Source organism: Staurois parvus, unplaced genomic scaffold (assembly GCF_062004578.1).
Source record: "Staurois parvus isolate SC_StPar_1 unplaced genomic scaffold, SC_StPar_1.0 ptg000004l, whole genome shotgun sequence".
NCBI lineage: Eukaryota > Metazoa > Chordata > Amphibia > Anura > Ranidae > Staurois > Staurois parvus.
The window spans coordinates 5,401,066-5,414,204 of NW_028317800.1; the positions used below are offsets into that span (position 1 = coordinate 5,401,066).

At 37.6% G+C, this 13,139-nt stretch overlaps 1 protein-coding gene across 7 annotated transcripts in view; it reads left to right on the plus strand.

Moving 5' to 3' along the window:
* CSNK1G3 (casein kinase 1 gamma 3) overlaps window positions 1-12,687 on the plus strand; it is a 212,900-nt gene extending 200,213 nt beyond the window's left edge. For 4 of the 7 annotated variants that reach the window (XM_089675348.1, XM_089675247.1, XM_089675570.1 and 1 more), the window contains 2 exons: window positions 2,301-2,324; window positions 10,239-12,687. In XM_089675348.1, the coding sequence (XP_089531474.1) occupies window positions 2,301-2,324; window positions 10,239-10,293 (79 nt within the window). In that variant the 3' untranslated portion in view covers window positions 10,294-12,687. The remainder of the gene's footprint in view (window positions 1-2,300; window positions 2,325-10,238) is intronic. The other 3 variants (XM_089675405.1, XM_089675658.1, XR_016312431.1) reach the window with 2 other exon arrangements.
* The last annotated feature ends 452 nt before the right edge of the window (window positions 12,688-13,139 follow it).

Here is a 13,139-nt window from a genome sequence, read left to right on the forward strand (position 1 = left end):
CGGGAAACACTGCAAATGCTGTGCATTTCCCTCACCGCATTGCAATCGCATTTGATTCATGTGATCTGGTGCAGGTGTCAATGATAAATTAATGACCACCCTGAAACAGATTGCAAAACTCGATGCGATTGCCAGAAATCGTATCACATGGCTGAGAACACCCATGCAATACGATTCAGGTGCGGATTTAAAAAGGGGCCCTGCACCTTATTAGTGCGGATGCTATGCGATTTGAGCCATGAAAAGTGTATGGCTCAAATCGCACCGCACAGTCATTTGCATGTAATTCGCACAGGAATACGGTGCAATTCCTGTACAAATTACATGCTGTGTCCCACACTTTGTAATGTGAACCTGGGCTCAATGATGATGGTAAACAGGACAAATCGAGAGGGTGAATCTATCAAATGGGCAAACACAAAGCAATAAAAACCTTACAGGTGTTCTAATCCCTCCCCACACTATCGAAAACGTAAAAAAAAAAAAGAAAGTTTTGCCTTTAAGATATACTTTAATGCACACTAACATAATATAATATCTGCTTTATTTTGTAAACTATAAAATATAAGATTGTTTTAACCACCCTCCAGAGGATTTACCCCCCTTCCTGACCAGGCCATTTTTTGTGATACGGCGCTACATTATTTTATCTGACAATTGTGCGGCCATGCAAAGCTGCACCCAAATGAAATTTATGTCCTTTTTTCCCCCACAAATAGAGCTTTGTTTCGGTGGTATTTGATCACTTGTGCGTTTTTTCTTTTTTGCGCAATAAATAAAAAAATACCGACACTTTTGAGGAAAAAAAAACAATATTTTTTACTTTTTGCTATTAAACAAGTCCAGGAAAAAAATTTTAAAAATCAAATTTCATTATAAATTTAGGCCAAAATGTATTCTGCTACGTCTTTGATAAACAAAACCCAATGCGTGTAAATTAATTGGTTTACGTGAAAGTTATAGCATCTACAAATGGTGGTTAGTATACTGGAATTTTTTTGCCCTAATCGTTATGGTGGTGATCAGAAACTCATAGCGGAACTGCGGCAGGCATTCTGACACTGGGGGGAACTGACTTGGTGTCACTGACATCCCCAGTGACACCAATACAGTGATCAGTGTTAATAAAAAGCACTAACACTGTACTAATGGCACTGGGCATGAAGGGGTTACCATCTGTGGCGATCAAAGGGTTAACTTTGTGGTGTTTTACTACGTGGGCTTCTGTGTTTCACTGTAAGCACACTGCTTTGTATGGCTCTTCTATGCACAGCCATACAGTGTGCAGGAGCTGACAGGGTGGAGATCTGTATTGTTTACATATAAGTCTCTCCCCCCGTTAGAGATACTCGGCAATCACCGGGTGCCAGCGAGTAAATACCGACCGGGACCCGGTGATTGACAGCCGAGGCTGGAAATGGCGGTGCAGGTCCCCTACCCCCTAACCAGAACTACAAAATTACGTATATATAGTGCCTCCCGGTAGCAGTATTTCTGCTATAGGGTGGCGCAGAACTGGTTAGGTAAATAGATACAAATTATGTCAGGTCAAGTTGTGTGCTTGTTATAATCCTATCTGCTGTGATGTGTGATGCATGTCATTGACAATAAAAAGCCCTATGTAGGTACGGATATGCAATATCCACTGATGATAGTTGAACGTTAAGAAGTTAGCTGTTCATTTTTGTATTTAATTTTTGAAGGGTGGACCCTGGAGTCTATATATAAAACATTTGTTGAATGCATATCAGTATAACAAAATGTGTCTGTAATTCTTGTAAGAGATTAATGCTTGTATCTTCACCTCCATCTACTAGCCAAAATGTGGTATAGATTTCTCATTCAGGTGTTTCAGATAACTATGCCACATTTTGGCCACTAGATAGCGGTGAATATACTGGCATTAATCTCTTCCCAAAAAATTAGTAGCAGGCCCAAAATACATCTTTTGCAGCAAGTGACATCCACGACACGGGCGACTGTTAGAAACATAATTTGCTTTAGTTTTGTGGGATCTTCTCTATTTCCTACTGTTAGCTAAAGCTGTGTGTTTAGGATTCATTGCATTTAAAATGTTTAAGACATTTACAGACTAAACAGGCAGGCAGGTATTCCTTATGATACAGTATTGTTTAAAAAAAAAATACAAGTATGTTTTTGAATGTTTTTTTTAGTTTTGTTTTGATTGAAGAGCATTTCAAACTTTAGACAGCAGCATACACAAATCTTTGAATTTCAGGTGCTATGTGGCTCTTTGTCTGATTTTTCTCCTTTCTCCCTTGTGTTCTCCCCTTGCATAGCTGCCAGAAAGTGTTGAACATGTGGTGAGTTGTACATATGCAGAGGCAGGCAGAACCAGCTCCGTCATAATAACAGTCATAACTGGCTTCTTGGGGTTGTTTCTAATATGGTGCCCTTGTAATATATACATTCCAACTTTTTGTAGAATTCAGCAGTATTTATAACACACCTTTGTTTACATACAAGGAGCTGTTTTGCCTGCCACAATTTGTGTTTGTGTCAGTGGATTAGATTTTTGTGCACATATGCCTGCTGTTACACTCAATTTGTTTTTATGACAGCTTTATTTTAGTCTTCTCTTTCGATCTGCCACATAAGTTAATATGTATCTTAAAAGTTTGTTTTTGCATGAGTACAGTTATGTGTAGATCTTGCTGGATAGGGTGAACAGGAAATGAGGATGACCATAGATCTACAACTTTGATATGACATCCTAAATATACTGCCTCTACTACGTTCTTTCTCTTGTTGGCCACAGTATGACATCATGGACCACTTACCAGCAAAGTAATACTGTCTTGGCACATTACTTTTTTGAACACTCCTTGTCTGGGCCAATTCTGACATTTCTCTCATAATTTTTGTTTTTTTTTAAAGAAAATTACTTAGAACCCTCAAGCATTGTTTTTCTTTAAGCAGAGGCCCTGGAGAATAAATTGGTGACATTGCACTTTGTCGCACAATATTTGCGCAGTGTCTTATTAAATGTAAACCTTTATGAAAAAATACACTTTTTAATGAATTTTAGTGCATGCAAACACTCATAATACTACTAATACTCATTTTTTGGTAAAAAAAAAATCTTACACCAAGCAAATTGATAGCGAACATGTCCGCAAACCATCGACAAACTTCAGTACCTAAAAATCTCCATAGGCAACACTTTTAAAAGCCTTTACAAATGATCAGTTTACAATTACACAGGAGGTCTAGTGCTAGAATTATTGCTCTCACTCTGACATTCGCGATGATGCCTCACATGTGTGGTGTGGTGTGATCACCGTTTTATATATGCATGTAAAATATACGTGCATGTTTGGATTTGCACGTGAGCACAAGGGGATGGGGGCGCTTTACATTTTTTTACACTGTACCTTTAATTATATTTTAAATTAACTTTAAACAACATCCCTTGTGACAGCGTTGGCCATGAAAAGATCCTCTTTTTGAAGCGATGGGCGGCTATATAGCCGCTTGATCACTTTTACATGAAAAACTATCCCCTACTCTAAAAAATAATACCTTGATCATGGCTGCAGCCATGATCGTGATATCACCACTCCTGTCTGTGGATGTATATATACAGTGGACGGGAAGTGGTTAAATGCTTAAATAATTGCCATTAACAAATCAGCCTAATTCAGTTTGTTTCCTAGAAAATGTTTATTTCTTAATACATTGAGGAAGTGTTATATTCTGTCAGGTTTTTGTTTCTTTCTGCCTTTCTTCGCTAAGGAGATTTTTCTGCACTACAAGTGGTTATCACTGGGGCAGGGGGGCACAGACAGAAAATATTGTCAGAAGTTCTAACCCTTCCCCACGCTGTTAAAAATTAAATAAAAAAAAAAGCAGCACTTTTTTTGCTTGTGTGCTCTTTGGAAAGGTTTCCTTTCACATCCTTTTCTGATAGGCGGTAGAGACAAACATTTCCAGCAGGGATATAAACCGCAATAAAAGTCTGTATAAGCTTTAACCCTTCTTTTTATCTAAAATGAAAAGTTTTTTCACTAGACTTGGAGTTTTAAAGTCAGATTTGCCAGTACCACTCTCTTGTTCACACATTAGATTTGAAGTATAAATTTTATTCTGGGGCAGTCAATCCAGAAAAAAGTTTTTTTAAATTATATGCCATTCCCATTGCTTTTAATATTAACGTCTAATGGGTTTGTACACAATTGCTTAATACTGCTACACTCTATATAAATAAACCTTTACTTCTTTTTGTCTCTTTTTCCAAAATTAACTCTCAAAATCACAACAGTCATTCATACATTATTAGACTGTTTAAGATTTCAATAAGAGACCATGTCTTTAAAAGGAGATAACTTTGTAAAAATTGATATTAAAGGCTTACAGAATACAAACATTTCATACTTGCCTCCTCTGTGCAAGGGTTTTTGCACAGAGCAGCCCAGATCCTCCTTTCCTCGGGTTCCCTACTAGCACTTTGGGCTCCTCTTCCCTGCCAAGTTTACTTAAAGCAATCTGCTTGTTCTGGGGTTACTCATGCATTCTCACTCCCGAGCCGGCCCTGGGTGGCCATAAGACACATAGAGTAAAGTTTGGCCTGCTCCCCAATCCCTCCTCACTGACTATGAACCAGTGAGAAGGCATCGAGCCGGGACAGCAGCTCCTCTCGTGCACGGTGCTGGACCGGGATCATGCTCGGGTGAGTATTAGGGGGTTGCGGTGGGAGCTGCATAATGAAGGTTTTATACCTTCATGCATAGAATGCATGAAGGTTAAAAATCCTTCAGAATTTACAACCACTTCAAGCTGGCTTTACATCGAAATTTTCAGGGACCAGTTGAATTTCGATCCACATATTGGCAAGGAGGTTGTACAAAAGTCAGTCTTTCGATTGACTTCTTTACAACCACCCTGTCGGATTTTCCCCACTTGATTAGCTCTGCCAGCTATAGCCGGCAGCGCTGATCACTGTATTGTGATGGAAGATATCTCCTATCAAAATACAATAATTCAGTGGGGAGGATTCCCCCATTCACTGTGTTGTAAATCCTCATCTTCTAGTCAATTGACTTAAATCCTCTCTCCGGGGAAAGTAAAAATTGTCCCTTGTGTTGAGACTGCCTCTGCACGGCAAGCTTTAAATGATCATTTAGGTTTAGCAGACCAAGAAAAGCGGTTTCACCATCCTGATCATCTGCCCTTCCAGAAGCTGGTGCTCTCCTCCTCTCCCCTAGGCTCCAGCAGTGGACTGTACATTTGTGTCATTATGTCCAGTGCAGGAGCCTAGGGGATAAATAAAACTGCTTTGTGTGGTCCCCTAGGCCTAAATGAGCACTTAACTTGGCCCCGCTACAAGTTAGAATTTTTCTCCAAAAAGATTTGAAACTTTAAAGCAAAAAATTACTCTTGCTCAGCACTGGGCATGCCCCTTAACGCTCGTGTTATCAGCTCTCAGGGTTAGTGATTGGCCACTAAGAGTATGACACTGGTAACAAGGTAGTACACAGTGTGAAGATATTTTTTATGTATATGAAAACAAAATAGTTTACTGTAAAAAGAATTTCTCCAGAGGTGAAAGTTTTGTTGCTGAAACATATATAAAGTGGCATCAAAGCTTAGTTATATCCATTAACTACTTTTCTAAGTGCTAAACTTTCTAAATATTGTTAAAGGAGGAGTATGGCCAAAGCTTTTTTTTTTTGGGCTATACCTCTCTAATGGATCAAAGAACTGCCATTCATTCTGCACTCCTTTGACCCATTTTTAGCCGACATCGGGCGAAAACCTGCTGTCAGCTGAAGTCAGCTGGTCCAGGCTCACAGAAGATCCCAACTTTACAGTCGGAGATCCACCCAGGTGCCTGGATCAGCAGCATGCTCAGCCTCTCAGCTGCACTGCTAGGAGACTGAGCCAGCTGCTTCCTTCGTTTCCCAGCCCAGCGCTCCAGTGAGCACTGGAGGGGCGTAGCAGGGAGCCAGAGAAGTTAGCGACCAGCGGTATTTGAATGCTCAGTTCTCAGTGCAGAGGTGGCAGAGGACAGATTTTTGATTGAAAAAATACTTTATTACATAAGTATAAAAAACACATGATACTTGTTGTCGGGGTACATCTCACCCTATACTGCGACGCAGCGCACCACATTGCAATACAGTTCCAGTACAGGTGGCAGAGGACAGATGCAGCATCGGATCGATGCTTCATCCACCTAGGTGAGTATAATTTATTTTTTTTTCGCAAACCCCATACTGCCACTTAATGGTCATGTTACAGTTGATATACTTGTTTTCTTGGTAACTGATGAGGTCCCAGATATAATTTTAAAACTTGCCACTGTACCACACTACCAAATCCACACACTACCAAATAATATAGATATATATTAAAGCTGCTGTGAATGAAGTCAAAAGGCAACAATAAACAACACTTGAAATATTCTAATGATATGCAAGTAAAAACATAAATAAATACATAAAAAAATAATCTTTATGATCTCCGTTATAAAGCTGGCCATACACTGTTGTGGTTTTTTTTTTCTCCCTAATGCAAGGCAATGTCATAACGTGCTAGTATACATTGTAGAATTAACTTAAAATGAAGCCCCCTCTGCAATGCGCTGACAGGGCTTCCATCTTTACCCGGTCCTTTTTCTGGGTTCGCAAGCTCCAGTGGCTTGAATGGCTGAGCCGCGATTACTTCACTCCAAGCGTGCAGGAGTCAGTTTTTATGGCATACAGCTCTGAAAGAACAGCCGTTCCTTCAGCGCTCATGCGCCAGCACTGCTTTACAAGTAAATATTTCCTAAACACCATGGCAATCAACATTAAAATACACACACATTCTCATCTAACATGACCAGATCCTTCACATACTGGCTTTCTTCAACCTGGCACTGTAAACCACAGACTTGCCACTGACTTTATTTTACATTAAGAACTGACATCACAAAGATTAGATCATGAATAGATTTTATTAAGAATAACACGTGCATGTTATGAGATTTTATTATAGTATTTACTTGCATATGTGTTACAAAATAGTATTAGGCGCAGAAACAAGATTTAACAAAACAAAAACAACAAAACTCTGGAACACAAGGGGGTACCAGGAGAAAAAAAGCTCAAGGACTCAAGGTAGTTAAAGGAAGCATAACCATAATATGATCAAACAAGCACATACAGTGGCTTGAAAAAGCATTCTTACCCCTTGAAATTTTCCACATTTTGTCATGTTACAACCAAAAACGGAAATGTGTTTTATTGGGATTTTATGTGATAGACCAACACAAAGTGGCACATAATTGTGCAGTGGAAGGAACATGATAAATGGTTTTCAAAATCTAGTGGAACCAATTGCCTTCAGAAGTCACCTAATTAGTAAATAGAGTCCGCCTATATGTAATTTAATCTCAGTATAAATACAGCTGTTCTGTGAAGCCCTCAGAGGTTTGTTAGAGAACATTAGTGAACATACAGCATCATGAAGGCCAAGGAAAACACCAGACAGGTCAGGGATAAAGTAAAATACTTAATCCAGGCACTGTACAAATATTTTTAGCAAAATACCCCTGTACATAATATAACCTCTTAAAATACTGCATACAAATTCTCAGTAAAATATTCCATATTAATTGTTGCAAAAAGTAAATGGTTTTTGCTGTAAGTTCCAACTTTGTACTTGTAACAATGGTGGAGAAACAGAGTTGTAAAATAATTTATAAATGCTATACATTATCAAAAATTTTGTATATTTAATATTAACATGTGTAGCAGATCAGAAATCTTTCTTGTCACTTTCTTTTGTCTTAATCAAAAGCAATGCTCTCAACTTTTCTTAAACTGTGTTTCAGATAATTTATTCATGTCATATATTGTATATAAGAAAATTGTGGCTTTCATATGTCATCTTTGATTGCTGCAACCATGACTTGTCAATTGGCATTATTTCAATCTTGACATTTTTTCTAAAAAAAAAAAAAGAAGGCAGCCTGGTTTTGTGTACCTCTGTTATTGTGAATTTTTAAAATCTCTTAAAGAATAGAAATTGACTAAATGTGATTTTGCAATATTTGCTGGGTTTTCAACAGTTGTTTACTTTATTTTTGAATTATTTGTTCTGTAAGTTGAGAGAGCTGCTAAGAATGATCACTTCTTCACAGCATTCCATTCATTGTTTTCACTGGTCACGTGTGTTAAATGCCAAAGTCCATAATATTTCATTATACTAGACATCTGTCTGAAACAGCGCCATTATCTGAGCAGACCACACTTGTAAACGACAACATTTTCTTATGAAGATTAAAGATGCACTAAGTCCAGGAGTTAAGCTGGCCATAGACAGAGTTATTTTCTTTTCAGTGACCACAGGTTGGAGAAAAGAAAATTACTCAATTCCCATCAACACAGTCAGTGTTGATGGGGAAATCCCTCCCTCGGAGCTGTTGTGTTCTCCTGGCAGGGGGAGCAGTCCCCGTCGGGAAAACACAGTGATTACTGCTAGAGCCTATAATAGCCGCTAGCAATAATCTCATGAAAAATCCAATAGACTGGTTGTACCCAAGTTGCTCGATCAACTTGGGTACGTTCAGCCTGCCCTTACCTGGTTCGAATCTCAGCTGGACCCTGCTGAGCCAGCAGAGATTCGAACCATCTATGGCCAGCTTTAGTTAACAGTTCATTGTATTACACACTATAGAAGAGTTTATCCTTAAAGCAGTTCAAGTAATGTGTATATTCATCTGTTTTGCCTTTGAAATCTTAACTGCACAGTATACAATATAGCAGCAAGCTTTTATCTCAGTCCATTAACTTGAAAGTTCTCGCTTATTTGTCTTTCTGTATATTTAAAGCTAAACGTGTGAGGTGGTCTAATTTTGAATGAAGGTTCTTAGTAGGCCATTATTTTTAGAGGCAAGTAATCAGAATGATATTTTAGAATTATTTTCTACAGCCATTTGAAAACATAAAATTACCAATCACCACCCTAATTTCTGTTCCAAGTACACTCATAAAGATTTTTATGCAGTATGCCTCTGTAAAATGTTAAATTCATAAAAGGGGATCTTACTGAGGATTTATTGTACGTTTCCCTAATTATTTTATTGAAAGTCAGCATGTAATTGTATAAAGTTTACTAATAGTTGAAATACCTTTTTTCCTTTTTCTTTTTTTTTTCTCTCTCGTACAGAATAGAGAAGTTGTTAGTCTTTAAGGCTCAGTTCACACTAGTGTGGGTGGAAGCCGTCGTGGGATGTGCACTTTGTCCCACAGCTGCAAGACCCACACACAAAACGTGGGACCTGCGGGCGGTTGCTATTGATCATAATGACACGCCTCCCGCACTTAAAATTGCACACACACTAGTGCAGTTCCCAGTGCAGGCTACTATTTCTGGAAAGGTGCAGGGACCTTTTCCCTGCGTTTTACTTGGTAGGCAGTTAAAGGAATGGGCTGCTGTGCCCATGCTAATGCAGCCGCACAATACGCAAAGGTGTGAACCTAGGCTTAAGGATAAGTTCATTTTTTAAAAAAGGGCAGGTGCTTTTTAGTAGCAAGGTACATGTTACACCCAAAATACAGGTGTAACATGTTACTAAAGGTGAACTTATCCTTTAAATTATAATCAAGCAGAAAAGGAAATACTGTACAAGGGGTTAGAAAAAAATGCATATTCTTCCAAGAAACCCCTTCAGTTTTTTGGACTGAAATGTAGAGGAGCTCTACCAGTACTGCCATTTTAATCCCAAATCATGTCTTCTTTTCATGGATGGACTGAGCCTGCTTAGTGATTTCAGTAGTGCATTAAAATGTTTGTGGTTGGGAGATTTCATGAGATCCTGACTAATATCTTATACAGGGGTCTACTGCACCACCTCAAGAGAAGAAATTTCTCTTTGGTCTAAGATTTGTTTTAGATCCTTATTCTGAGATCAAATTTGCAGAAGTGTTCAGGTGGTACACATTTCCCAGGTTGAGAAGCTTTTGTTCAGATTACATTTTTTTTTAAAGTATCATCCTTCCATTTAGACCATCTTGACTTCTTAGTGAGTGTTTATTATGTTTTGGTTGTTCGTTACATACATGTAGTGCATGTGTGAATCTGAATCAGTTTGTAGCTTTCACCCAATTGTGTATGCAGAAGAACATGTATGTGATGCATGCCCAGTCCTAATAATACAGAATCCAAACTGTTGCTCACCAAGATATTTCTTTCTGTTTCCAATCTTTAATTTCAACTTTTTCTTTTTATAGGTGCTGTTGCTTTTTCAAGAGGAGGAAAAGGAAAACCATTCAGCGTCACAAATGACTCTGGAAAAGGGCAGACCATGGGGAATTACTCACTTGTTCATCTGCTGTCCTGTGATAACACACAACAAAAAATCATCTCCACAATGACCATGTTTCGTTACTTTCTTCCCCCCTTTTACAGCATCATGTTCCCATGCCTCTGTCTTACACACATTTTATGATGTCCAACCTCTAGAAGCTTTAAAGTTTTGTCAAAATAGAATTCTTTACAGTAAATGGACCAATTATGTGGTACAGACATAAGTTACTGTCTTCAGCCAAATGCAGTTTAACCACCACTGGAAACTGCTAGCTGTTCTTAGATGGATAAGTCGTCAACAAGCTTTTTCACATGCAAACCGTGGCTAAGGATTGTCTGCTAAAGCTTTAAAATAACACACTAAAAGCCTTCCCTTTTGGAGATTTTCAGTTCAATATTGGCAGATATTTACAGTATTACTGAAATGGTACTGTGTTAATCAGTAGTTAGCCTTACCTTTCTCTCTCATTGTTTAAAAGGTACAACCACTGCCCAGAGGTACACAGGACGAACCTGTCTGGACGTGACTGGGGAAAATGTACAAAAGCAGTCAGACACAGACTCCTAAGCAGTAAATATAATAGTTCTTTATGTTGTACCTCTTGCAGTGATGGAGAGAACTAGAAACAGCAAGGACTGTAGTCCTGAATGTACATGATGTAATTTGTGCTTCTTGGTAATGTGTTTTAGTAACACAAAAAAAAACACACTTAAAAATTATTACTCAACTGATGTAAGTTAACACTACATGAAGGAGTCGGAGGTTAGGAATTAATAAAATAAGCATATGGTAGCTGGAAGGCACTTTGCATACTGCTTGATGCAGAAAAGCATATTACTCCGTTTAATAGAAATTTTAAAATCTGTCATGTGATAGGTGTGTAAAACCATTTTACTCTTCAGCACGAAGCAGCGGAGTTGATGGGTGCTTCACTTGTCGTGTGTATGCCTGCAGTTAGCTGATGCTTTCAGAATTGTTCTCAATGCAACTTTGTGGTAGGGCACGGTGGAAAGCATTGGCTGAACACTTCTTCTCCATTATTTTCTTCTGGTAAAAAGAAGTGTCTGCTTTTTTTTTTTTTTTTTTTTTTGGGAGATGGGGAGGAGGAGTGATTTCTCAGTAAGAATTTTGAGGTTTATTAATGACATCAACTTCAAAGTCCAGCAGTAAAGTAATGTTCTGATCCAGAACCTTGTAGCTTCTAAGCGGTGAAGCCATGATAATTGTCTTTATTGCATTTAACTGCATTAGGCCAGCTTTTTTTTTTTTTTTTTTTAAGGGAACTGGCTAGAACAAATTTCTGACCAAACTCTGGTTAATTTATGTCACAATATAAATCCAAAAGTCTCCTAGCTTGAACTTTTTTTTCTTGTCTATCAGCACATGCTCTATGGCTAACTTATTTATTTTTTAAGTCTGGTTTGTGGTAACATAAATCATTGTTTATTGCAATTAGATAAATGCACATCTTTGAGTTCATTATTGCATTTACAGGGATTTTAATTGTCATTTGTAACTTATTTTGTTAACAACCAAGAGTGCAGTGCTTATTTTTGGATGGTTTATGCGCTCACATGAAAACATTGAAAAATTACTGATGTGACAATGGTTGTTTGTTTTTTTTTTTGTTCCCCCCCACTGTCGCTGTACATTTTTTTCTTTTTCATTGGTCAAATACATTAATTTCATCCCTCTGTCAATGACATAATCCGTACTGCAGTTTTCAGTCTGCCTTGTTTGTGTTACTGTCTTAATCTCAAGAATGATCTATATATATATATATATAAATACATATATATATTTTTTTTTCGTTATGAAAGATGAGAGTTGTGGCCATTCTAATGTGAAATCACTTCTGTCTCTACAGTATTTGACCAAATTTTATTGCACCATATTGTAAATACATGCAGCAACTTGTGTTTCTTATATAATACACCTGTTTATTTTGTTTTCTTGTTAGATCTTTCTTTTTTGTGGAGAGAAGAAGCTATTTGGCCTGTACAGTGTTTATATGATCTGAACTCATCACACATAACAAGAAAATGTGTATATTAATCCAATTGTGGACTTCAAATATTTAAAATACAAAACCCTTTATTTGCTGCAATGACCAGTATGTAGACATTTGCTTTTTAGCAATATTTAAGTGCTCCGTTTGCTGCCATGTAAAGGGGAGGCTCTCTTTGGCAGCACTAACTGGTCAATAATAGGTAATGCAGGTATGTTCAGGTTAAGCCAACAATGTTTTGCATTTATATGCTTTTTCCCTGTCTATACTAATGAAGTCAACATTGCCTGAATGTTAAAATAATGGAATAAATCCCTGTTTAAAAGTATGTAACTGAAATAAAAAATAAAGGTAGTTTTTTTAACTTGCCTTTTTTTTCTTTTCATGCTGTTGCTCATGTATGAACAGTGCTATGTTTTTTTGTTTTGTTTTTTTTTTTTTACACAAAGGTAAAAAAAAAAAAATAAAAACAGCTAAACCTGAAATATAAATCTCACAATATACAAAGCCATTTAAAAGAAGCATGCAAAGATATAAATGTAAGACTGTCCAATTCTTTTAATGGTGTGTCCTCTGGGCCTGTCATCCTGTTTTAGGCTTCACTATGTAGTTGTCTGGTGTATGTCAATTTTTAAAGTCTGAAATATTTTTTCTTTTCATGCTGTTGCTCATGTATGAACAGTGCTATGTTTTCTTTTTTTACACATGGGTATGTCACTTTTTAAAGTCTGAAATTTGGTGTTCTTTCAGCAGGGCTGTTCTGTTAGGTCTCTTTCACACAGGCATTCTGGTCAGTTTTGCCTGTCGGTTTTTCAG